At 33.1% G+C, this 24,306-nt stretch overlaps 1 protein-coding gene across 1 annotated transcript; it reads left to right on the top strand.

Annotated features, from left to right (window-relative positions):
• Window positions 1-818: 818 nt before the first annotated feature.
• Gp93 (heat shock protein 90 Gp93) lies at window positions 819-23,811 on the top strand. The gene is made up of 10 exons (XM_072532531.1): window positions 819-1,011; window positions 1,065-1,151; window positions 3,820-3,980; window positions 6,541-6,973; window positions 10,136-10,452; window positions 13,257-13,408; window positions 19,433-19,604; window positions 19,741-20,044; window positions 20,683-21,169; window positions 23,490-23,811. The coding sequence occupies exons 1-10, from the start codon at window positions 966-968 to the stop codon at window positions 23,677-23,679; spliced, it is 2,349 nt and encodes a 782-aa protein (XP_072388632.1). The 5' UTR covers window positions 819-965; the 3' UTR covers window positions 23,680-23,811.
• Window positions 23,812-24,306: the final 495 nt, after the last annotated feature.

The raw sequence follows: 24,306 nt of genomic DNA, 5'->3' as shown, positions 1-24,306 counted from the left end.
ATTTTTGAGGCGTACCCTCTTACTAAGTAATTACCATAGACGCATATATAAGTCTATGATAATTATCTGGGAAATTTTTTTTATCTCTGCCAGGTTAAAATTGATGATATTTTGGACTACATTCACCCACCCAGTGCTCGTCCGTAGTGAAATCAGCAAAAATTGTACCAATTCTAACAGGCGAATGTGTGGAACTTATAGTCAAATGCAATTTATATAGACTATAATAATATATTCTCATGAATCCTTATTAAAAAGAGCTATAAGTACAACAATAAAATTTCAGGCACATATATCTAGATCTAGACAAATAGCTGATTTAAGAACAACAATGTATTTTATGTTAAGAAATTTAACACCCTGTAGTTCAGACCTATAGGTATTATACCAAGTAGGTTTATTTTTGATATTTGGTTCCTGAACATATTTGCAAAGAATCTAGACTATATTCTTTGATATTTGTTACAATTTGTTGCCTCACTCCTTACTGTGACTTACCCTGTACATATTTTATTAAAGAAATCCAAAATGTTATACCCGAATAATCATGTTTAGAATGGCTATTTGTTTATTAATATTATCTTTCTAGATTAGATTGTAAAGTAACAAATTAAGAGCATAAATATTATTTTGTCTATCCCAGAACTATTTCATCTTCTTGATGCTTCTTAATTTTGTACTTTCCCGCAATACATAAATCTTTTCTAACCAATACCAGGCAGCCATTTGGACATGAGTTTGTCTGTAGACTTCTTATTGGTTTACGTCCTATGACACTTATCGTGGTAGGTTTTGATTGGAGGTATTCTTCCACAATTAAAACTATTTGACATTTAGATTTTTATTCAGTGAATGTGAAGTGGTTTTGGTGAATTCAATTTGTCTCATCACCTACCAAAAACTCCGAGCCGGTATTTGTAATATTTTTTGCTTGATGAACTAAAATTTAAAAACAGGGCTGCAAAATGAAGCAGTTTTTATTATTAACCATTGGTTTATTTGTCTTAATTGGTAAGTTTATCTTATATTATTTTATTATCTGAATATTTATGAAAAAATTATAGGTACTGTAAGGGGCGATGAAATCGGAGAACCATCTGTAGAAACCATTGAATTAGATATTGGAGCTAGCAGGGAAGGATCTCGAACAGGTAAGAATATTCTTATTCCCGGATTTTTGCATAGTTCATTAGATGTTCTGTTATTAATATATTTGTATTTTTGTGGAAATTCAGTCTTTTATTTTGTTTACCCTGTTCAGTGAATTTGATATTATGGTACCATCCATATCTATAAATAAAATTCGTGAATGCTGTGATAATTTAGAATATTTTTTACTTATACTTTTGATTTTTAGTACAAGGCCTGGCATACTTTTCTTTTGGACCCATTACAATTAGTTTTTCCATGTATTTCTTGATACTTTCATGACTTTCCTCATCTTGTTTGGATGTATTTGTATAAAATTTTCCAGTGATGATTGGTGCTGTAATATACATTATGTTTTGCAATGCAAGTATTAGGTACAAGTTCAACTTCATGGTTCAACTTACCCAAACCTAAAGGTTTTTCAATTTTAATATTTGATCTTCCCAGAAGATATTTCTCAACAAAGCAAACATTGAAGGGAATAATTTTTTCAACCTCTGATTGTACTTCTTCCAACATGTTTTATTAATATGTATCTACTGTTTTATGTACATAAACAATGATATTCTAGTTTTATGAATATATGTTTGATCAATAATACTGTCCTGTCCTTTGTTCACAAGATATTTAGTAGTTGCCAATATGTATTTTGTAGGTACAATTATTTAAAAAAACTGAACCTTTTTTAAATGAATCTGATTTTTTCATATTTGCAATATATTTTGTTGTATGAACCTGGTAATTACTGTTTTGCAGGCTGTGTCAGAAATGTTTGTAGTGTGCCCGCTTGTGCCCATCCAAACTTTACTATTTTTTATATGGAATTTTTGTACCTAGTGTCTTTTATTAACAATTACTAGTGTTTTGCCTTGCTGTTTATAAACTTGTGTATTATAAGCTGTTTTTGGAATTTCATTATTTTAGTCAGTAACTCTCTTTCATCTAAGTAAATAGATGACATTTTAATAGGTTCATACTGAGTATCATACATAAATGGTCCTCAGTGCAGTCACTCAGTAAGGTTTGGCTAGATTTGTTTGTCTTCACATATTCAAAAGAATCTTATGAATAGGTTTTCATGTGCAGATAGTCAGTCTTAGTTATTATTCAGCCTAGGACTTATTATATCTTTTATTAAGGGGATTATCAGATCCTTGTAGGTTCATAACCATAATGGTTCTGGGCCAACAGAGGTTTCTCTCGAGCCATGTTTTACCAACCAATCAGCTCCTTCGTTCCCATGCACCCCTTGGTTGTTTATGAAATCATTGCAGTTCCTCACTAGTTTAGATTTAGTGAGTGGATTCTTCACTGCTAGAATAGCCGATGACTATCTGTATAAATGTTGATTATCTTTGCTTTGGCATCTCCATCCATGATTTCATCAATGCAGGCCACTAAAGCAAAAACTTTAACAAAGTTGTATATTGAAATAGGCTGTAAGATTTATTATAATTACATGTCTCTATTGTTCTCTTGTTAGGTCCTATCTAGATTTTTGCTCCTCAGTGCAGAGCCCCGATTATTTAACACACAAAATAAAACTGGATAGGATTCAAAATAACTTTCTGAGATATGTTGCTCATAAATTGCATGCCTATTGCAACTATTTAAGTATATATGGAATTACAACTAATATCACTTCACTTGAAATTCATAGGAATAGATCTTACATTACTGTTTAACATTGTGAACAGTAGATGTAATTGTTCTGACCTGCTCTCTAAAATTAATCTGTTCGTACCATCTCATACAACTCGACAATTACAAACATTTCATGAGTCTTTTCACCAGTAGCGCACCTAGAATTTGGCTCTGGGGGGGGGGGTTTTGGTTGGTCACCGAAATTTTTTATGATGTTACCTCCATTTTGAGCCCTTAAAATGTGTGAGTAACAGTGTCGGAATAGGGTCCTGGGGGGGGGGGGGGATTGCCGCTGCTTTTCACAGTTGTAATTCTGTGTTTAAAACACAGAGACAGGTTTAAAAGTTTGCAGTGTTGTTGATTAAGTTTTGATTTATAAGAACCCCAAAACCCTTCTAATGTGTTTGTATATTCATGTCATTTATCTCTTGTGACAGATAGCTGTCAAATTTTCAAAGATAACAAAAATATTTAGATATTGCGTTCAAGTGTTGATTTTAAGAGAATGGTTTATTCTACAGAAAAAATGCTAATGAACATTTTTGTTCAAAATTATCTTAGCTATATTTTTATCTGGAACATTTTTTCTACGGCATACAGATTCTTGGTAAATAAATTTTTTCCCTTTTTTCTCTGTTATGAAGCGGGGTTTTAGGGAAAAGCCGGGGGATAAAAGTGGTAAACTTTTTTCTGCATCTTTTTTGGGGTTCCCAAAACTGACATTCTTAGCAAAATTCAGCTTGTTCGTACAATTTTTAGAGGTTCAGTGGCATTTTCGTCTTTGACAACTGGAGTATTTAGTTTCATTTTATTTTATTATTTGTATATGTGTATAAATTATACATACTGTTAAATTCCATACGCTAAATAAAAACATTATTGTTATATATGTAATTGTGTATTATTATTTTTTTCTTTTTTATTGAATTAATACTATTATTGTTATTATTATATCCCTACTCTTTGTATACAAATTTTTTTAATAATACAAAAAATTTTAATAAAGTCCAATTTTTTGTTTAATAGATGATGAAGTCGTTAAAAGAGAAGAAGAGGCAATCAAATTGGATGGACTCAATGTTGCCCAACTTAAGGAGTTGCGAGAAAAGTCTGAAAAATTTGCTTTTCAAACTGAAGTCAATAGAATGATGAAGCTAATTATAAACTCTTTATATAGAAACAAAGAAGTAAGTTCTACAAATTGACAACTTGAAATTTCTACTATTTTATATTATTTTTTTTATTTAAACACAAAACCACATCAACCAAACAGCATTTTCAGTGGATACAGCAAACACCAGAAATATTACTTTAAATAGATTTGTATAACTTAATGTGTTTTAAATAGGTTAACATTGTTGAGATTGTTTTGGTGAGAACTGTTTTGAGATCATCATCTGTGATTCTGTGGGATTTTCTTTCTTCCATGAATTGCTGACAGTCAAGCAAGATATGTTTAACAGTCAGTGGATCACAGAATCTGGAGCAGATTGGTAGTGGATATTTTGTTGTATTTGTGTGTTAAGACAGTATGGGGACAATTCTTACAGTTAATATTAACTTGGTTTCTTCTGTTCTTCAGATTATCCATGACAGCATTTATTTTTTGACAGATTACATTTACTTTTGTACTTAATTTTTCTCAATGATTTCCATTTAATGAATGGTTAGGAATTTACACGAATATATGTTTAATTATTGTGGAATTTGTAGTTGATTTGGGACATTTTGTAAGTGTTAAATCAATAGCTAATTGGTGGCTTGTCCATGGAGGAAAGTTTGCATTTATATTTAGGGATACATTGAGTTGATTCCTATCGAAAGTTGTGAGCTTTTAGTCTTTTGTTAGAAGGAAGACCAGGGTTGCAGATTTGGAAGAATAAAGGATGCTGTTTCTGGGATGATATCTTTGCAATATAGTTCAAAGATACTTGCTGTTGTCTTATATGTAATGGTAGTTCTCCAATTAGAACTTGCATACTACTAACCGGACTAGTAGCTGTAGATTGAATACTATTTAGTTTTTTAAAGTGGGTTTGCAAACAGCATCATAACATATACAACCATAATCGATTTTAGTTCTAATGAGTAATTTATAAAGAATAATTAATATTTTATATTCAGATAATATTTTGAGTATATTTAAGCTATGTATTTTGACAGGAATGATGTAGTTTATTTATATGCGAATCCCAGTTTAAAGTTCTCTCAAAAGTTCAACCTAGAAAGCTAATTTCTAAAAGTAAATTATTTAATACCAAATACATGTTTTTTCAGTAGAAAAAGTAAATCCCGTTTTCGGCGTCAAATTTTGAAATGGGTTTAGGAAACTTTGTATAATTTTTGTTGCTTTCATTAATTTAGTATAAAGAACAGTGTCATCTCCGTAAATACTAGTTTTAATGAGTGCTTTAATTACATCCATAATACTATTGAAAGCAATTAAGAATATAGTCAGACTAAGAATCGAACATTTATGAAAAATTCCATTGTCTAATATCTTGTAACACCATTTATTCTAATTTGAATTGATGTATGTGACCTTGAATTCCATTGTTTTTTAATGTTTGTAGAATACAGTGCTTCCTTGCTCTGTTGAAAGCTTGGGTTGTATCAAAAAATATTGCTATTTGTTTTTGGTTATTTTCAAAATTGTTGTCTAATGTGGATCATAAATCCTCAAAAACCATTTCGGAAGCGAGTACATAGAGAAATTGTTATTTATACTTCTTTAGCTACGTTGTGTACTTTTTGGATGGGGAAAAAAACATTGAATACGCGACATTATTGCGACCAGTGACCATTACCGCTACGCAAACTAGTCGCAAAATCACACTGCTCGACAGATTATGACGTATGCGGTTCCTTTGGAAAGGGGAGAGAATAACTAGTACAGTGACGGGAAAACACAAACATGACTGTTGCCAAAACGGCATTACATCATATCTCCGTTGTTATTGGTCCAATTGGAGCGTGTGATGCGTTAAATGAAGGATATATCGATTATATTAAGATAGAAAAAACAAACAAGGACTCTACCAAAAGGGCACTACACAACATCTTCATTATTAATGAATGTATAGTTGCAGACGAAACATCAGACGCCACTATGCATGAAAATAGATTTACATTTTGACAAGACAAATTTTGATTTATTGACTTGAAGAAGGCATCTGGCTGAGTACAAAATAAACAACTGATTGAATCTTAACATGAAGAAAATGAAACGAGAGGATATAACGAATACATTAAGATAGAAAAAACAAACAAGGCTACTACCAAAGAGGCACTACACAGCATCTTCGTTATTCATGAAGTAATCATTATATTATTTATGTAATTAATTTTATTTATCTCAAATTAATACTTAAAAGGATCTTACACATGCAACGTGTAAGAGAGATAGGTCGTTAAGAGGTAGGGTTGTCTTTTGGTTTGTTTGATTTACAAATGGGAATGATTATTGCTTGGCGCCAGAGGTCTGGGAATTCATGATTTAGGAAACAGGCATTAAATAAATCTAACATAATTAATTTGGCTTCGAATGGTAAGTTTTTTATGAAGGTTGTTGAATATCATCTGGTCCTTCAGATGCGTTTTTTAGATTTGACAGAGGCAATTCTAACTTTCGAAGAGTGATAGGAGCATTTAAGGGGCTGTCAGAGTTGTTAATAGGGATTGTAGAAGCTCTTTGTTTTTTTTTGTATGTTAAGGAATCTTATATTATTATATACTATTATTTTCTAGATTTTCCTTAGAGAATTGATTTCCAATGCTTCTGACGCTTTGGACAAAATTCGAATGCTGTCATTAACAGAGAAGAGTGTACTGGACAGCCAACCGGAGATGAATATTCGAATAAAAGCAGACAAAGAATCTGGCATGCTGCACATAACAGATACTGGTATAGGAATGACCAAACAAGATCTCGTTAATAATTTAGGAACTATCGCAAAATCTGGCACAGCAGAATTTTTAAGTAAAATGCAAAATGCTGATTCCTCACAAGATATGAATGACATGATCGGTCAGTTTGGTGTTGGATTTTACTCGGCGTTCTTGGTTGCTGATAGAGTTATCGTAACCAGCAAACATAACGACGACAAACAATACATTTGGGAATCGGATTCAGCATCCTTCAGCATCGTAGATGATCCAAGAGGAGACTCTTTAAAAAGGGGTATGTTTTTCTTTGTTTATTTAGCTACTTTTTATACAGAGTCATCGAAGCAAATTGTAATTAGAGTGAGTTACGCCCGTCTTTTGGGTGGTTAGTCACTCCTACACTACAAAATTTTTTGAAACATTTTTGTTATAAATTCAATAGTATAAATGTATATTTATTAGTACTAATAAATAAGACGCATGTGGATTCAACTAACTTGTTTATTGACAGAAAGAACTATGGCTGACTAATTGACATAAAACAGGGTATCTTAAACTTTTTAATTAAGGGTACTTTCGTAACAAGATGTAGCACTCTGTATCCATATTGCTAGCTAAATAGTCTATGAAATACACACGAGGTGTCTTATTTTTAAAAAAGAAATATTTTCATTGATATGTACAAAATTTTACATGGTTATTTCATTTTATTTTTTATTAGCATGCATGTAAAACATTTTCTATTTAAATATTTCCAAGAGAGTTAAATATATTAACTTGTCCATAATAATTATTATCAAAGGTTGTACTTTAATAACTGCTCTTCAAATCGGTGTAGAAACTATTTATTCTTTATTCATTTCTCAATGGTAAATTGAAGCAAAATTTCTCAAAGCAAACAAACAAAATTCCTACTATTAAGATTAAAAATTGTTGACAACACTTTAAACATTTTTGCCATACAATGAAATGTCAATGAGGTTTGAACTATACCCGTATCAGTGGCATAGGATTTTCTAACTTATTTAATTAAAATTAGTATTTTTGTAGTACGAAACTTAGACAATTGTTTCATAAAATTTATATTATTCTTCATAAAAAATGTTTTTGGATATTTAATCAATATAATTTCTAAAATTCTCAATTTAATCACGATTACATTTTTCTTGTTATAATAGCATGTTCACGTCTATAAATGATCAAGAAGCTTCTTAAGGGTATCGTATTTTTAGTTGTGTTAAGAAAATTTTAAATACAAGTTACGTCAGTTTGTATAAATCGTGACGTAACATTGCTCTTGTATGAAAAATTCTACCATGCGGTCCATATGTATGGAATAAATTCATTTTTGCCGTTATTATGTACTATCTGAAAAAAACCTAAAACAGGTCGATTTTTATTCTTAAATTGACAATTTACAATATGAAAATATTATCCCCTTCTAGCACCCCTTTGAATTATAATCACCCCCTCGAAAATTTTAAATAACAAAGGCGGTCGTGTGGCACCTTGTTAGAAAGCAACTTTAGTCCTCTGTTCAGAAATATAAAGTTTTTTAAGTTTGATGTAATCATAACTGAGAAATTGATTTTGAAGATGTTAAATTTTGATAATGTCTCTTTCACAAAACTTTAGGTTGAATAAAGATAATAATATCACATAATATTTAGAATGTATTTTTCAATGTAATTTTTAATTAAATTAAATGTTCAAAATGACCACCGTTCACTTCTTGACAATAGCCGAGGCAATTTTGGAATTCTCGCACAACATTTTGTACGACCTCGGGGGTTATTTTGTTAATTTCTTCCGTTATCCTAACTTTTAAATCAGCAATACTGTTTGGTCTATTAAATATACTTTAGATTTTAAATAACCCCATAAGAAGTGATCGAGAGGAGTCAAATCGGGGATCTAGCCGGCCATTCGATCGTTTCACGTCTTCCAATCCACCTATTGGGAAAAACCTCGTTTAAATAATTTCTAACTATACGTGCAAAATGCGGAAGAGCTCTGTCTTGTTGGTAGTAAATATATCGATCTATCTTATTTGGATGATTGACACCAGGAAAAAATCTTCGTAATGTAGGCACTAAAAAGTTAATCAAAAAATCTAGATAAACCTCACCATCAACTGTGCCCTCAAAAAAATAAGGACCAATAATTTTATTGTTAATTATACCAGCTCGAATGTTATGTTAATTTTCGTAGGATATTGCGTGAGTCTCATACACTAAGTGAGGATTTACTCTGAGTTTGTTAACCGTTTCGTTTAAATGAAACGTCGCTTCATTAGAAAAAACTATTTTGTTTATGAACTGCAAACCTGCGTTCATTCTGTCCATCATTATTTTACAGAACTCTTGTTCTTCTATCGGGATAATCTTCATTTAACTCCAGAACCAACTGAACTTTGTACGGGTGGTATTTTTCTTTATGCAAAACTCTCAAAATAGATGATTTGCTTACATCATTGACAGCGGCCAGTTTTCGAGTTTTCTTACGTGGATTTTCCTCAATCTCTAGAAGTACAACTGTTTTTCATCAGTAAATTTAACATTTCTACCTAGTTTTTCAATATTTTTTACATGTCCAGTATAACGAAACTTCTTTTCAATTTTTCTTACTGTAGACTGCGAAACTTCTTTCGAGTCTCGGACAAATGAGCCATAATTAAATTTAATACGCGCACAAATATACTGACGTCTTTTAGTAACTTTAAATACCTAAATGACAGCAACCTACTAGATTCATATCATTTGTTTATTTGGCTTTTTGGCTAATATTATTATCTTCAAAGTTTTTTCCCTAATGTTTAGGAAAACAGATACGAAAATACCTGATTATTTCTAAAGTATATTTTAATAGACCAGGCAATATTGCTGATTTAAAAGTTAGGATAACGGAAGAAACTAACAAAATAACCCCCGAGGTCATACAAAATGTTGTACGAGAATTCCAAAATCGCCTCAGTTATTGTCAAGAAGTGAATAATGGTGCTCAAGTTGAACATTTAATTTAATTGTAAAAATCAATTTTCTCCGTTATGATTGCACTCAACTCAAAAAACTTTATATTGTTGAACAGAGGACTAAAATCCCTTTCTAACAAGGTGCCACACGACCCTCTTTGTCATTTAAAATGTTCGAGGGGGTGCTTATAATTCAAAGGGAGTGCTAAAAGGGGATAATATTTTCATACTGTAAATTGTCAATTTAAGAATAAAAATCGACCTGTTTCAGGTTTTTTTTCAGATAGTACACAATAACGCTAAAAATGAATTTATTCCATACATATGGACCGCATGGTATATCTACTATATTGATTGAGTAATATAGAGTATTTTCAATTAAAATTGTGTTTTCCTCCTATCAAATATAGTAGATAATATCGAAATGTTACAAGAAAATAGTTTCAGAACCAAAGTTAAGCGACTTAAGTAGCTATCTAATTTTAGGAACAACTGTAAGTTTGGAACTGAAATCAGAAGCCAGAGATTTCTTGGACCACGATAATATTCGCAATCTTGTTAAAAAATATTCCCAATTCATCAATTTCCCAATTTACTTATGGACTAGTCACACTGAAACAGTTGAAGAACCTTTAGATGACGATGCTTCTGAAGAAACATCTCCGTCAGCCGATGAAGATGATGCGGCAGTAGAGGAAGAAAAAGAAGAAGATAAACCTAAGACTAAAAAAGTGGAAAAGACCGTTTGGGATTGGGAGTTGTTGAATGACAGCAAACCGATTTGGACCAGAAAACCAACTGAGGTAACTAGTTTTTTAAACATATATTGCTAGACACAAAAAATATCTTCATATGACTACAAAAATATTAAAACAAGAGTTCTAGTTGAAACCAAATGCATTTAATAATAAAAACTCGTAGTATGGATTCATAAATTCAAATATAGAGCTACAAAAACACATAGGTAATTGTTATATACAGGAGTTGCTTCATTCATATAAATGCTGATCTAGCAAGCTCTATTCGCCTGTTTATTTCTGCAGTGGGATCATTGATCAAAGTACTGATATTTTTCTACTTGTTCTAACACATTACCATTTATTCTCAATATGTAGTGTATATTTTATGGTCCTTCCGTAATTAGCATATATTTCGTTTTTAGCGTTACAGTAATTTTCATCTCAGCACTATTCATACTTAAATTTCGATTAGATGTATGTCTTCTTTGCTCTTTACAATGATAACAGTGTCATCTACATTTCGTAAGTTGTTAATTAATTTTCCGTTAACGGTAACTCCCACTTTGATGTTATTAAAGTTTAACTCCTCTACAGATCTTATTTCTTCTGACTGTCGTCCATCAATTTGAACTATGGCACTTTGGTTCCAATATGATATTTGGATTATTTTTATAATTTTAGTGTCAATGTTCTTATTTAAAAGTAATGATATTAGTTTTTCATGTCTTACTTTATCGAAAGCTTTTTCGCAGTCAACAAAGCACAAGTGTAGGTCAACGTTTACATCACAACATCGCTGAATCAGTATGGTGATGGCAAATAGTCCTTCTCGAGTACCCATTCCATTTCGGATCCCGAACTGCATCTCACATATTTTCCTCTAACTTTTGATCTATTCTCTTATATATTACTTTAAGCTACTATTACCATCTAGATCTAGAATGCTAAGGCAACCGAAAAAGGGCTCATGGTACGAGTAGACAGAACAAGTCTGTTGCGTGGAGCATGCGCCTATAGGACTGTATCTGCATGTATTATCAGTAGAAAGGAGACATCTCTATGAGAGAAGAAAATATTTGACAGCAGCCATAAACAAAGAAGAAAGAGAAAGATCAATAGAAAGATGGCAAGAAGAGTGGAACAACACAGAAGATGTTACTCAGTGGACCAAGATGCTGATCCTGAGCCTAAGGGACTGGGTGGACTATGGTCACAGGCGACTGGATTACTTGCTGACACAAGTGCTCACAGGACATGGGTGTTTTAGGATATATCTTCATAGATTCAGAAAGACAGATACAGATAAATGGCTATATTGTGAATACTCTTGACACTGTTACTCACACAATGCTGGAGTGTAATAGATGGACACTGGAGAGAAACAGAATGTATAGAGAAATAGGTATGAACCCTGTAACTGTGAGAGAGATGATCGTGAAGATGACGGCAAGTAAGGAGAGAAAGGAATATTGTACAGTCAACTGCAAACAAGTAGGAGAGGGTGGTTTTGTTGATAGGCGGGATGACAGGAAGGCATCTGTTTGCAGGACCTCCTTCTTCTAAGGGAAATGGGCTCGGATGTACTCCTCTACTCTGAGTACAACACACGCGAGCCATCCCTAGAGATGGGTTAAACTGGTGGGGTTTTTAAAAATTTCCACCCTCAGAGAAAAAAAAAAAGATCTAGAATGCTAATATGTGTCACCTTTTCAACAATTTTTTTTTGGATCTTCGAGAAGTATTTAAAAAAGAAGTGCCTTTTCGTGATAGTTTACCAGAAAAATTGAAAATTCTTAAAAAGAAACAAAATAATTGTTCAAAAATTGACGTTTTTTTCAACTTTTTTCAGCCACAAAAATTTTATTATAATTTTTTTTGGTCAAACTGTGGTAAACTATCATAGAGAAACACAAAACAAACAAAATGCGTCAAGGTTTATTAAAATCCGCCTACTAGATACGGAAATTAAAGATTTTAAGAAAAACTACGTTTTTAAAACTGGCGGATCGTTATCTCCGGATCTAGTCGGTCGATTTTAATGAACTTTGATGCATTTTGTGTGTTTTTGTTTTATCTATGATAGTTTACTACAATTTTATAAAAAAAAAATAACATTTTTGTGACTGAAAAAAGTCGAAAAAAAGGTAAATTTTTGAACAGTTTTGCAAGTGTCCGCCATTTTGTTTTGTTTTTAATTTATTTTTCTGGTAAACTATCACGTATGGACACTTCTTTTTTGAAACCTCTCTCAAATTGTATATTTCAGATTTGCCTTTACAGAGATTAACTGTCCGCCAAAGAGCAGTAATTGTTGGACGAAAAAATTTTGGCGTCCTATTTAAAATACAGTAACCATTAAAAAAAAAAAAGAAAACAATTATAACCTTTAAAAGTTATATAATAATATATAAAAATAAGTTTGATTGCTATATATAATAGCTAAGATACCAAAAAAATTGTCGAAGGTGTATCATTTTTTAGTATTCTACGGTAATAGTACCTTAAGCAGTACTTTTAAAGTATCATAAAGACTCATGATGTTCAGTGTTCGATAGTTAAAGCACTTTTTTGCTGCTTGCTTTTTAGGGATGGTTATAAACGCTGACTTCAGTCACTCTTGCGGTATTATTCCCGCATCGTACACCGCGTTGAACAAATCTGCCAATACTTCCAAGTTATCCTCTTGTTTCTTATGTAAAGAGTTGCTGATTGTCAAATTTTTGTAGGGAACAATAGACTGAAGAAGAATAGGTTGGAGACAGTAAGGTAGTGCATGTTGGTGAAATCAGAGAATGATGTTTTAGGATGACTTTTCATATTATTTTTACAGGCCGCTGATATTAATACACTTTCGTCTTTTTCTGTAGGTTGAGGATGCGGAATATAATGAATTTTATCAGGCACTGACCAAAGATACCAAAGATCCACTTACCAAAATTCATTTCGTTGCTGAAGGAGAAGTTACATTCAAAGCTTTGTTATATGTTCCTAATGTGCAGCCATCAGAAAGCTTTAATAGGTAAGTAGTGATTTATCCTTGTATTGCATGGTTACAAAGTTATGCTCACGGTTAGATTAATTCACACATTTATTTATATTTATTATGACATTGTATAGTTCTTCTCATGGCCTTTTTTAGTATCCCATTTCTTTCTAATATATGCACTAGATAGTCACAAAAAAATTGTAGGCACGTGATTATTTTCAAAGAAAACCAACATATTGCGTCATCCAAATGTTGGCATATAACCACATCTAGTGCCTAACCAATCGAATCATGTATATCTGTTTTTTAACAATTAAACCATTTCGCATTTAAAGTAAATTTATCTATATGTTCTGTAATTAGCTAACGATAATAATTAAAAATCGATTTAAAGTTAATTAGTATTAGTAAAAAGATAGAAATACTAGTCAAAAAACATAATAGAGCACAACGGAGTGTTGAAAAAAGCCAGAGGAAAAGAAAAACGACGTCACAGAGCATCGCATTAGCAAACCCAGTAAAAAAGACACAGAACTATTTCAACAACAAATTCTTCTTCTTTTTAAGTAGACATGTGCCTCCAGTAAGTTGTCGTTCCATCGTTTTCGTGGTCTTCCTACTGATCGTCTTCCTATTGGGGAACGGTCTCTTGCTGTCTTTACTACTCTATTTTTTGTCATTCGGTTTATGTGATAGTTCAATTTTACTATTTTATTTCTTACCCATTTCTTGATGTTCTTCACCTTGCATCTACATCGTATATCTGTACTTCTAGCTCTGTCCCATAGAAACTGCTCAAAGAAACGATGAACAAAAAATTCAAATATTTTGAACAACAACAAATTTAATGAACAACTCACACAGCTATACACTACAAATGAAATACATCATGAAGCAAAACTATAACTAATTTTTTTTATAACAACAAATTAAGAATTATCAGCTGAAATCATTAGTCCAGTCAAAAAATATCAAAGAATACAAAGAAACAAACTCTAACCAAAAACATTCAACACCAAATAAATCACACAGCACAACTTTCGCATGTGTCATATCATCAGTAGAATTGGATATTGAAGATACACATATGAAATATCACCCTACAAATCGAGGGCTGAAAACCATAGGGTTCCAAGCGACATTTACAAAAATTTTCAGGAGACGAATTTTAAAGTTTGCTGTCAAATAAAACGGTTTTAACAATATTGTACTTTGTCAGATATGTTATATATTATTTTTTAAGGATTTGGTAATACAGTGATTCTTAAAACAATGCTGTCGTTGTGATATAAAATGCAAGTTTCATGGTTTTTTCAAAATGTTACACTTGTACTTGGAACCTTAGGGCACTGTAACAGCTGTACTTGGAACTTTGTGTCCCTAAATAAATCTAAAGTTTTAAAAATGTCATATTATGACATATTATGTCATCATTGTAGACTTTATTGCCTTTAACAATAATAGCCTATACCATGACGTTGGAAGGATCAAAGGAAGAAGAAAATTAACGAAGAGTAGAAAACTTTTATTTTTATAAACTGCTTCGTTTCAGAAATCAAACATTTCATGTAATTCTGATCTTCCAGTGACATCCATTTATACGCAAACTCAATATGCTCAAGCTTTTTCGCAGTCAGAGATTTGGGTTTTGTGTTATCGGCCGAAGCTACTACAAAGTTAGCAGTGGAATTATTTATGGGAACCACTCTCTGTCTCTTCCTAATACTGCTGGTAACTTTACTAACATTGACTGTAGAAAATTCGGCGCTGTGATCATTCAGCTTATACTGAAAAGTAAACATGTCTCCTTGCACAAAACGTAGTTGACATACTTTAGTGTAAGGTATTTTATTATATTGGTATAATGATGCTGTTTTTTTGAAGTTTTTAAAGTGTATTGGTTTCATATTAATCACACAGAATGGCTTTCGTTTGTTGACTTTTAACAATAGTCTAATAAATGCTAGTGGAGACCAAATATTGGTAACCTTCATAGCTTTTTCTATGCGAGAGTGGATATTATCGACAACCTGTATGCACGAATGACCAGGTATGGAGTATTTCATAGTTGTCATTTGGATATTAGGATGTCTGTTAAGGCAGTCAGTGATTGCTACTGAAATCAGGGAATTCCTGTTCTGAGGAACACAACTATCACTCCACGTGATTATCTCATTTATTTCTGGATGTTTTAAAACTACTTTCTCTAAAATTTGTATAAGGGCACTAGACAAATCATTGCCTGATCTCCCACATAATGTTTCTGGCCATACTGCACAGTAAACTTCTGAATCAGCAGAACTGAGCTGTCAGATTGTATACGTTTAATTTCTGTTTGTAAAACAGCACATAGACTTCAGATTTAGGTAGATTTATGACATTTTCCAGATCAAAACATATAATGGCACAGTTTGAGTTCTCTGTTTTTTTGTTATTTTCACGTTCTTGGCGCATTATCAATTTCTTTCTAATATGGGAATTATATGCTTGTTGCTCTTCTGCCTGCACCCTCTTCTCTTTTTTGACCAATCTATAGTCTTCGCAGACGTCACACCTATCCGTTTTCGGTTGCAAGACTCTAGATTATGCTCAAAATTAAAAATGTGTCTATACAACGACAGCTTTTGTGGAGGTATATTGTTTGCATTGTACATTTTAATGTACAATTCATACATTTTTTGTACGTTAACTGTTGGGTCTAGATTTCTTTGCTTTAAATGCGATCTTTGGTCCCTTTCCCTCTTTTATCAGAGTGTAGTGTGCCCGAATCACTCTTCTGTAAATGCACAGTATATATGGGCTTTTTCTGGAATATATTCAGAACTGGAGCTACAATAATCCTCCCAAGATTCATTTTCGGTCACAGAGGACATTGTAAACAAGAAAATGATAATTTTAACTGATAAAACTCACATGTAACTTTCACCAATACTCTCACTATAGTACATGGAACCATATGGTTCTAACTTTAAACCATTTCGTGCGCTTGGAACTAGATTTCACTTGATTGTGGCGCTATCTGTCAACGAATCGCAGAACTTTCAATACCATTATATGCAGAATTTAAAAAACAATAGATTTCTGTTAAAAAACGAGTTTTGTACAAACTGTCGCTTGGAACCCTATGGTTCTCAGCCCTCGAAATATCAGAATACACCAAAAATACCGCAAAAACAATTAAATCAAGAAGAATAGTTTGGCATAAAGAACTGCTCTCTTCGCTACTATTGATTGTTGGTGATTTTTTTAAAACGATGCACGTGAATGGTCAAAATTAATGGAACATATTCCCAATCTTTATCAATGCAACAAAGAGTTCCACAGGTTTCACCGCTGTCTTCTTTATTGTATAACCTCTACTGCGGTGACATATATGAAAATGAATTAACCGGTAGTACTTTACAAAAGACTGACATGTTTTTGTACACACTTATGATAAATGAAAGAATGCAAAAGAAAAGTATTTGAAGTATGTAAAAAAATTAATTGCTAGCTCAGCGCTTTCGGCCTACAAAGTCATCCTCAGAGTTATGGTCAAGTTTATTATAAAGTACCACTACTAAAGAGGGATCTAATATTTGGAAAAATATAAAATTTTCATTTAAAAGTTAAAAAACACATTAAAAAATTTTTGTTCATGGTACGGGTGTAAGAACCCTACCATTTGGATGGATTTGAAGCCTATAGGAGTTCCGAACATGAAGCAACCGGTTATTCTTCATCGATGATAATCAACGGAAGAGAAAATAAGTTCCTTCAAGATCTTTTTTTTTTTCGGAAGATTACCTCCCTGCTAAGATGAACGTTCATCCCTGACGTACATCGAAAATTTGAAAAAAAATTGGAAAAAGTCTACGAATTTGCTAGTAAAAAGAGTTTGAAGCTTCGGAGTGCTAAAGCCAAGGCCAGGCTCGACATGCATGCAACTGGGACAACTTTCGAAAGGAGTGATTCAGTATGATTATACAAACCCAAACGTAAGAAAGGACTTTATCCGAAACTTACTGTTCGAGATGTCATCAAAAAATCCCATAGTAATGTCTGGAACATCAGAAAATGTGTATACACGCAGGAAGTTGACAGTTTAATAACAGTAGTACTCGTATTTGAGTTTTCGAAGTTCTTCTTCTTAGGGTGACTGTCCGTTCCGAACGTTGGCGATCATTCTGGCTATGATGACTTTGTTGGTTGCTATACGAAATAGCTGTGTTGAGGTCTTTCTATACCATGCTCTCAGGTTAGCAAGCCAGGATATTCTTCTTCGTCTTGAGGCTCTTTCCTTCAATTTTACCTTGCAAAATGCATTGGAGTAGCTCGTATCTGCCTTGATTTCTCATATGTCCCAAGTACTGCAGCTTACGGCCCTTCAGATTGTTGACCAAATCCGCGGTTGTGTTCATCCTCCGCAGTACTTATTCATTGGTGATTTTGTCTGTCCATGGTATCTTCAGGATCCTTCTGTATAACCATAGTTCAAAAGTCTGAGGTTTTGATAGAGTTTCCGCCTTCAATGACCACGTTTCTACTCCGTACAGAAGCACTGAGTACACGTAACATTTAAGGAGCCTTATTTTTGTTTCTAGGGTGAGGTCATGGCTCTTGAACACAGAGCTCATAGTCAAGAATGCACTTTTTGCCTCTCCGATGCAACATTTAATCTCTTCCCAAGTAGTTGTACTGTGAGACACGTTCAATTCTCATTTTGTTCACGTACAGATTTGCTCCAGTTATGTTTTCCTTGCTGATGATCATTAGCTTGGTTTTGCTGGTATTTACATCCAGTCCATATGTCCTACTTGTTTCCGTTATTTTGTTCATTAAGTTTTGTAGCCCTTCTATGGTATTGGAAAACACCATTGTATCATCTGTATACCGCAGGTTATTGAGCCTGACTCCATTTATTGAGATGCCTTCATCAATATCTTTTAGAGCCTCTTCAAAAATGTTCTCCGAGTACAGATTAAATAACAGTAATGAAATTATGCACCCCTGTCTCACTCTCATTAAGATTTTGACCTGATCTGTATATTAGTCCATCTATTCGGATCACCGCTGATTACTGGTTAGCTATTATTTTTAAGTCTCTTCCGTCAATCCCTGTCCTCTTCAGCACTTCCATCATTTGTTCATGCCTGACTCTATCGAAAGCCTTCTTGTAGTCAATCAGACATGCAAAAACATTTCAGCTGACATCTCTACATTTCTGAAACAATATCTGCACGCTAAATAAAGCTTCTCTCGTACCAACGGCGTTCACAAATCCAAACTGATTGGGCGCAATTTGTTCCTCGAATTTCCGGTAAATTCTTTTGTGGATGACTTTTAAAAAGAGCTTCAGCAGATCGCTCATTAGGCTTATGGTCCTATAGTCTTCACAAACTGTTGCTCCTGGTTTTTTGGGCAATGGTACGAACTCCGATTTGAGCCACTCTACTGGTATTTTTTTGCCTTGTATATTTTATTTAATATTTCAGTTATTATTTTTATTTATTCTGCATCTAATAGCTTTGGCAGTTCTGCGGGAATTTCATCAAGTTCTGGTGCCTTTCCATCCTTCATTTGTCTGACGGCTGCTGTTATTTCTTCTGGTAGGATTTCGGGGCCTGAATTTTCTTCAATGGTGGGCTCTTGTATTGGATCTTGTAAAAGTTTTTCCAATTATTCTTCCCATACTTTCTTTTTATCTTCTTTCGAAGTTAATAGTTGTCATTCTGTTAAAGTATTGTAAACAAGTTGGTGTTTGAATAAAGTTATTGTAAAGAAGTTTAACAATATATATTACCACTTCTTCGTAGGCTTGATTGTACCCAGGACTTTTATTATTTTTCAACAACTCCAGATTACTACAGTCCTAGTCATTAGATCGAACAAGGAAATACTGAATACTATTCTGTTATCATAGAAAAGATCTGTAGCATAAGTTGTACATACACTATTGAGTTCATTTTCATCTAAAATTATTGTTCTGTCATGGTTTTGAAGCAACCATAAATAAGTGTGATCATTGTTTCGGTTATTTGTTTGAATTTAAAAGGTTAATAATATATCTCTGTCTAGGTACGGAACTAAAACTGATAATATTAAATTGTACGTCCGACGTGTCTTTATCACTGATGAATTCAACGATATGATGCCATCTTACCTTAGTTTTGTTAGAGGAATCGTAGATTCTGATGATTTACCATTGAATGTATCCAGGGAGACGTTACAACAACACAAATTAATCAAGGTAAGCGATTATAAGTGTCTGGCTTTTTATTTTTTTTTTATTTGCAATTTAAGGTTGTACTTAGCTACCTTCAAATTGAGTTTGAAGATTGCATAGTTTGTTTCTTTATATAACTAATAGTCAACTTTTTTACTAGGTAATTAAGAAAAAATTGATTCGAAAAGTACTTGATATGCTGAAAAAACTTCCCGATGACGAATATGATAAATTCTGGAAGGAATTTTCTACCAACATAAAACTGGGAGCTATCGAAGACCCTTCCAACCGTACAAGGCTTGCCAAATTGTTGAAATTTTTGTCATCCAACGGAAGCGGTTTAACCAACTTGTCGGATTACGTAAAAAGAATGAAACCAAAGCAAGACAAAATATTCTACATTGCCGGGTCTTCCAAAGATGAAGTTTCAAAGTCACCCTTCGTTGAAAGGTTATTACGTAAAGGTAAGCACATAATGTTATTTATATTTGTTATCCCATCTCCTTTCATTGAACGCATCACCCGCTCCAATCGCCCCAATAACAACGAAGATATGATGTAATGTCCTTTTGGCAATGCCGCCATGTTTGTTTTTCTGTCATTGTACGTACCTTATCCTCTTTCCAACGAGACCTTATACGTCTCTATCCGTCTAGCGGTTCTCGAGCTGTGCGACTTGAAAATCTGTCGTGGATTCAATGTTTTTTACTCATACACAAAGTGAGAAGTTTTCACTTCAATAACACCACATTCTCTGCAACAAATATGTAAGTTTTCTTTCTATAGGTATATATTAATCACAAAACTTAGTAGATACCTGTAGTTTCTATTAACTATGCTACCAGTAATACATTTAAAATTTTGTAATTTACTAGGTATTCAAAATGTAATTCTGATCTATTTATCTGGTTCTTTATCAAGACAGTTCCTTGGAGAATAGGTGTTATGGTTGCCGTGATTTTCCTGTTTCTTTTGTTTATTGATAAAAACTCATTCCTCGTTTGCGTTGTTTACTTCTCTTCCTTTGGTAAATTTTGAATTTATTTAATAAAGACAAACAATTGTGTTATGTATTTTTTTTCTTAATGTATATATTTTTTAGGTTATGAAGTACTATTCCTGGTAGAAGCTGTTGATGAATATGCAATCTCCGCAATTCCCGAATTCGAAGGCAAGAAGTTCCAGAATGTAGCCAAAGAAGGATTCAGTCTAACGGAAGCCGAAGGAGGCAAAGAACAATTGGAGCAATTAAAGAAAACATTCGAACCTCTCACCAAATGGTTGGCCGATGATGCATTGAAGAATGATATTGCCAAGGCCACCGTTTCCGAAAGATTGTCTGATTCACCTTGCGCTTTGGTCGCCAGTCTGTTCGGCTGGACTGGAAATATGGAAAGGTTGGCTTTATCCAACGCCCATCAAAAGTCTGACGATCCACAACGTACTTACTACCTTAACCAGAAGAAAACTTTGGAAATAAATCCGAGACATCCTTTGATGAAAGAACTTCTTAAACGAGTACTTGATGATTCCAGTGATCCGACGGCTAAAAATATGGCCGTGATGATGTTCAGAACAGCCACGTTGAGGTAAATCAATTTATTGATTACATTATTTTCCAAATTTGATCTTAGAATTTTTATAATTTGTGATGTTTCTCTACATATTGGCCATCATTGATTAATATAATTTATTATGCAGGGAAAATTAATAGTCCATTGAAAAGTTACATTGAGATTACATCTTTGAGAGGACGCAATTTTATTTTTTTGATGTGTGGGGGTGCGAACTGTAAGCTAAAGTTCAAAAGTTTGTGGGGTCGCCATCCTTGTGCCCCTACCATCGCCTTGGAAAAACGGGTGCAAAGAGTTTTCGGGCTGTATCTCGTAAATTAGCAACCCATAGAAAATTTTGTTTCAACTTTTTTTCTGGTCAGTTTACGATAAGATGACATCAGACTAATATTATAGAGGGATTTTCATAGAGTAATTTTTACTACAAATTTATTTAATTTCATTAATTTTCCTGGATTTTACAGCGCTCCGAAGTTACCGGATCCTTGAATACTAATAAGAATACTATAAAATCGAACCATTAGGCTTAGTTTTTGATTATATATTTTTTTATTTATATAATTTATTACTTTGTTAAAATTCCTATGGTATTATTAGTTTATTATCAAACTTTTATTGACATACTATCAACCTTTTCCCTACCACCTATGAGGTAGAGTCTGGAGGAGCGTTTTTTAAGTGGTATCCCTATTAGGCCTAATTCACTGACAATTTCCAGGCGAGATAATAATGGATATAAATATATAATTAAAAAGTTGTTTTCCACTATTTTTCATTTTCTTTTATGGTCCAGGGTGCGGTTCAGGATCTAATTTAGTATCGAAGGTGAGAGTTTGCGAAAGAACGGAAGTTAGAATTGGCGTCATTGTGGGTAATTCATCTTCGAATTTTACGATTAATTTTAATATTTCCATGATGTCACTGCAGGTATCACCAGAACAATTCAGGCACACTGCAGAGCATTTGAGGCTTACCTGTCGGGAACCTCATATACTTTCACAGTTTCGCTTGTATGTGCAAAAAATGTATTTCAGAAGTTCGGTGGGTGCTAGAGTTTTGAAAGTTTGGATTGGTATCTAAAATTTTTGAAGCTTTTTCTAGCCCCAATGTTCAGGATCATCTTTATCTATCTATCTATACAAGGATTTTTACAGCTGTCTGCCATTCTCCATCTCTAAGGTCTCGTCTTTCCATGGCCTCGTCCACTTCATCTCTCCATGATCTTCGGGGTCTACCACTTTTCCTCCTTCCTATTGGGCTCCAATCCGAAATATTTGCTATCCACCTTGTATGATCTGTTCTTCTCACTTTCTTCTCACAAATTAAACGTTTTTCTTCGATGTAGCTGAGTATGTATTGTTCTTCTGCCATTCTTCGTTTTGTCTCCTCATTTCTGATGCGATCCATTTTTGTTACTCTGCAGCTTCTTCTCATGAACTCCATTTCAGTTGCTGTGATTTTGGACCAGATTCGTTTATTTATTACCCACTTCTCTACTCCATAGGTCATTATACTGCGTACCAAGGTGGTATAAATTCTCTCCTTTGTATTTCTGATAATCTGTCTATCCCTTAGTACCCTGTTCATTTGTTTAATATATGTTCTTGTCTGTGCTAATCTGCTGGTTATCTCTTGCTCGGTGCTTCCATTTTTTCAGAGTATAAATCCTAAAATTGTTCAATTATTTTTATTTATTTTTGTTTATAACTTTTTTATTTTCCATTTTACGATTAAAAGTAATAAAAATGAAGTTGTAGACAATTAATTTGTTATAAATAATGTCTAATAAAATTGTGGGGTTGCTAGTTTACGAGGTACAGCGTAAAAACTCTTTCGTTCCTTTTTACAAGATGGCGACCGGGGGAGAATGGTGGTGACCCCACAAACTTGAACTTAAGCTGATACTTACCCTTCCAACACATAAAAAAAAATAAAATTGTGTCCCCTAAGAAATGCACGCTAAGGCATAAAAAATGTAACATTTCAATAGACTATAAGTAAAAATGGCATTGAATACCGCAAAAAGAATAAGTAAATGTTTTCCAGAAGAACTACATATTTATGTGAATTAGCTTTTAATTAAATAATGGGTAAATTAGATATAAATTGACAAACTGTGTAATTTTGCAGAGATACGAACACCACTGATTTAAAATGACCAAAGTTGTGGGCCTTTCTCAGTGAGTAAAACTGTACCGCTGGGAATATCTAATCTTGCATATTTAGTATGTACTATTATATAATATCACTGCAAAAGTTTGGTAGGTTTTGGACACTTTACTGCTTTATGCCTCGCCTAGTTGTAAATAGTGATCAATTGTTTTTTTTATTTTAGGTCTGGTTATATGCTTCAGGAAACCGCAGATTTTGCTGAATCTATCGAAGCAATGATGAGGAAAACACTTGGAGTGCCATTAGACGAACAAATTGAAGAAGAAGAAGATTTACCCGAAGACGGTATTTCGGAAGAAGATCAAATAGATGCAGATTCTGACTCCAAAGATGAGGACCACGATGAACTTTAAGTGTCTTGTTTGTTTGAGTGTGTGAAGTGAAAGTGTTATAAGTACAATAATTGTACGATCTGAAAAGACTGTCATTACAATTCCTTTGTATTTTTGTTTTACATTATAAATAATTATTTATTGTAATGTGTTGCTTAGTTTTTCAATCTTTTTTAACACCACACAATAACATTAATCAAAATTACCCAGGTTTTGATGGTTTAGTATTGTATAGTACTCTAAGTACTGATGGGCAGATTGGATCACCTCCATCGACTATTTTTGATGTCAATATAAACGGTTATTAAATCCGCAATGTTTGTTTATTTTACAAAATTTACAAAACTCAATTTTACAATTACAATACTGCTGCCTTCTACTAAATAACACGTGAACTTATTTTCTCATCTTTAAGTGATAGCCGAACTAATTAATCACTATCAAAATCCCAACTTATTGCGGTAATATCAACAAAATCACTAGTTTGCAGCTTTTGATTTTAATTTTATCTTTAGGTTCAGTTAGTTTAAAAATTATGGCAGTATGGGTAATGAACATTTGCAATAAATAGAGGTTTTTGGATAGTTAATCATTTAACGTAGTTATTTTGTACCTAAGTTCAAACATTATTACACAGTACCAATTTTT

This window comes from Diabrotica undecimpunctata, chromosome 5, assembly GCF_040954645.1.
Source record: "Diabrotica undecimpunctata isolate CICGRU chromosome 5, icDiaUnde3, whole genome shotgun sequence".
NCBI classification, from domain to species: Eukaryota; Metazoa; Arthropoda; class Insecta; order Coleoptera; family Chrysomelidae; genus Diabrotica; species Diabrotica undecimpunctata.
This window is presented reverse-complemented; position numbering and strand designations above follow the sequence as displayed.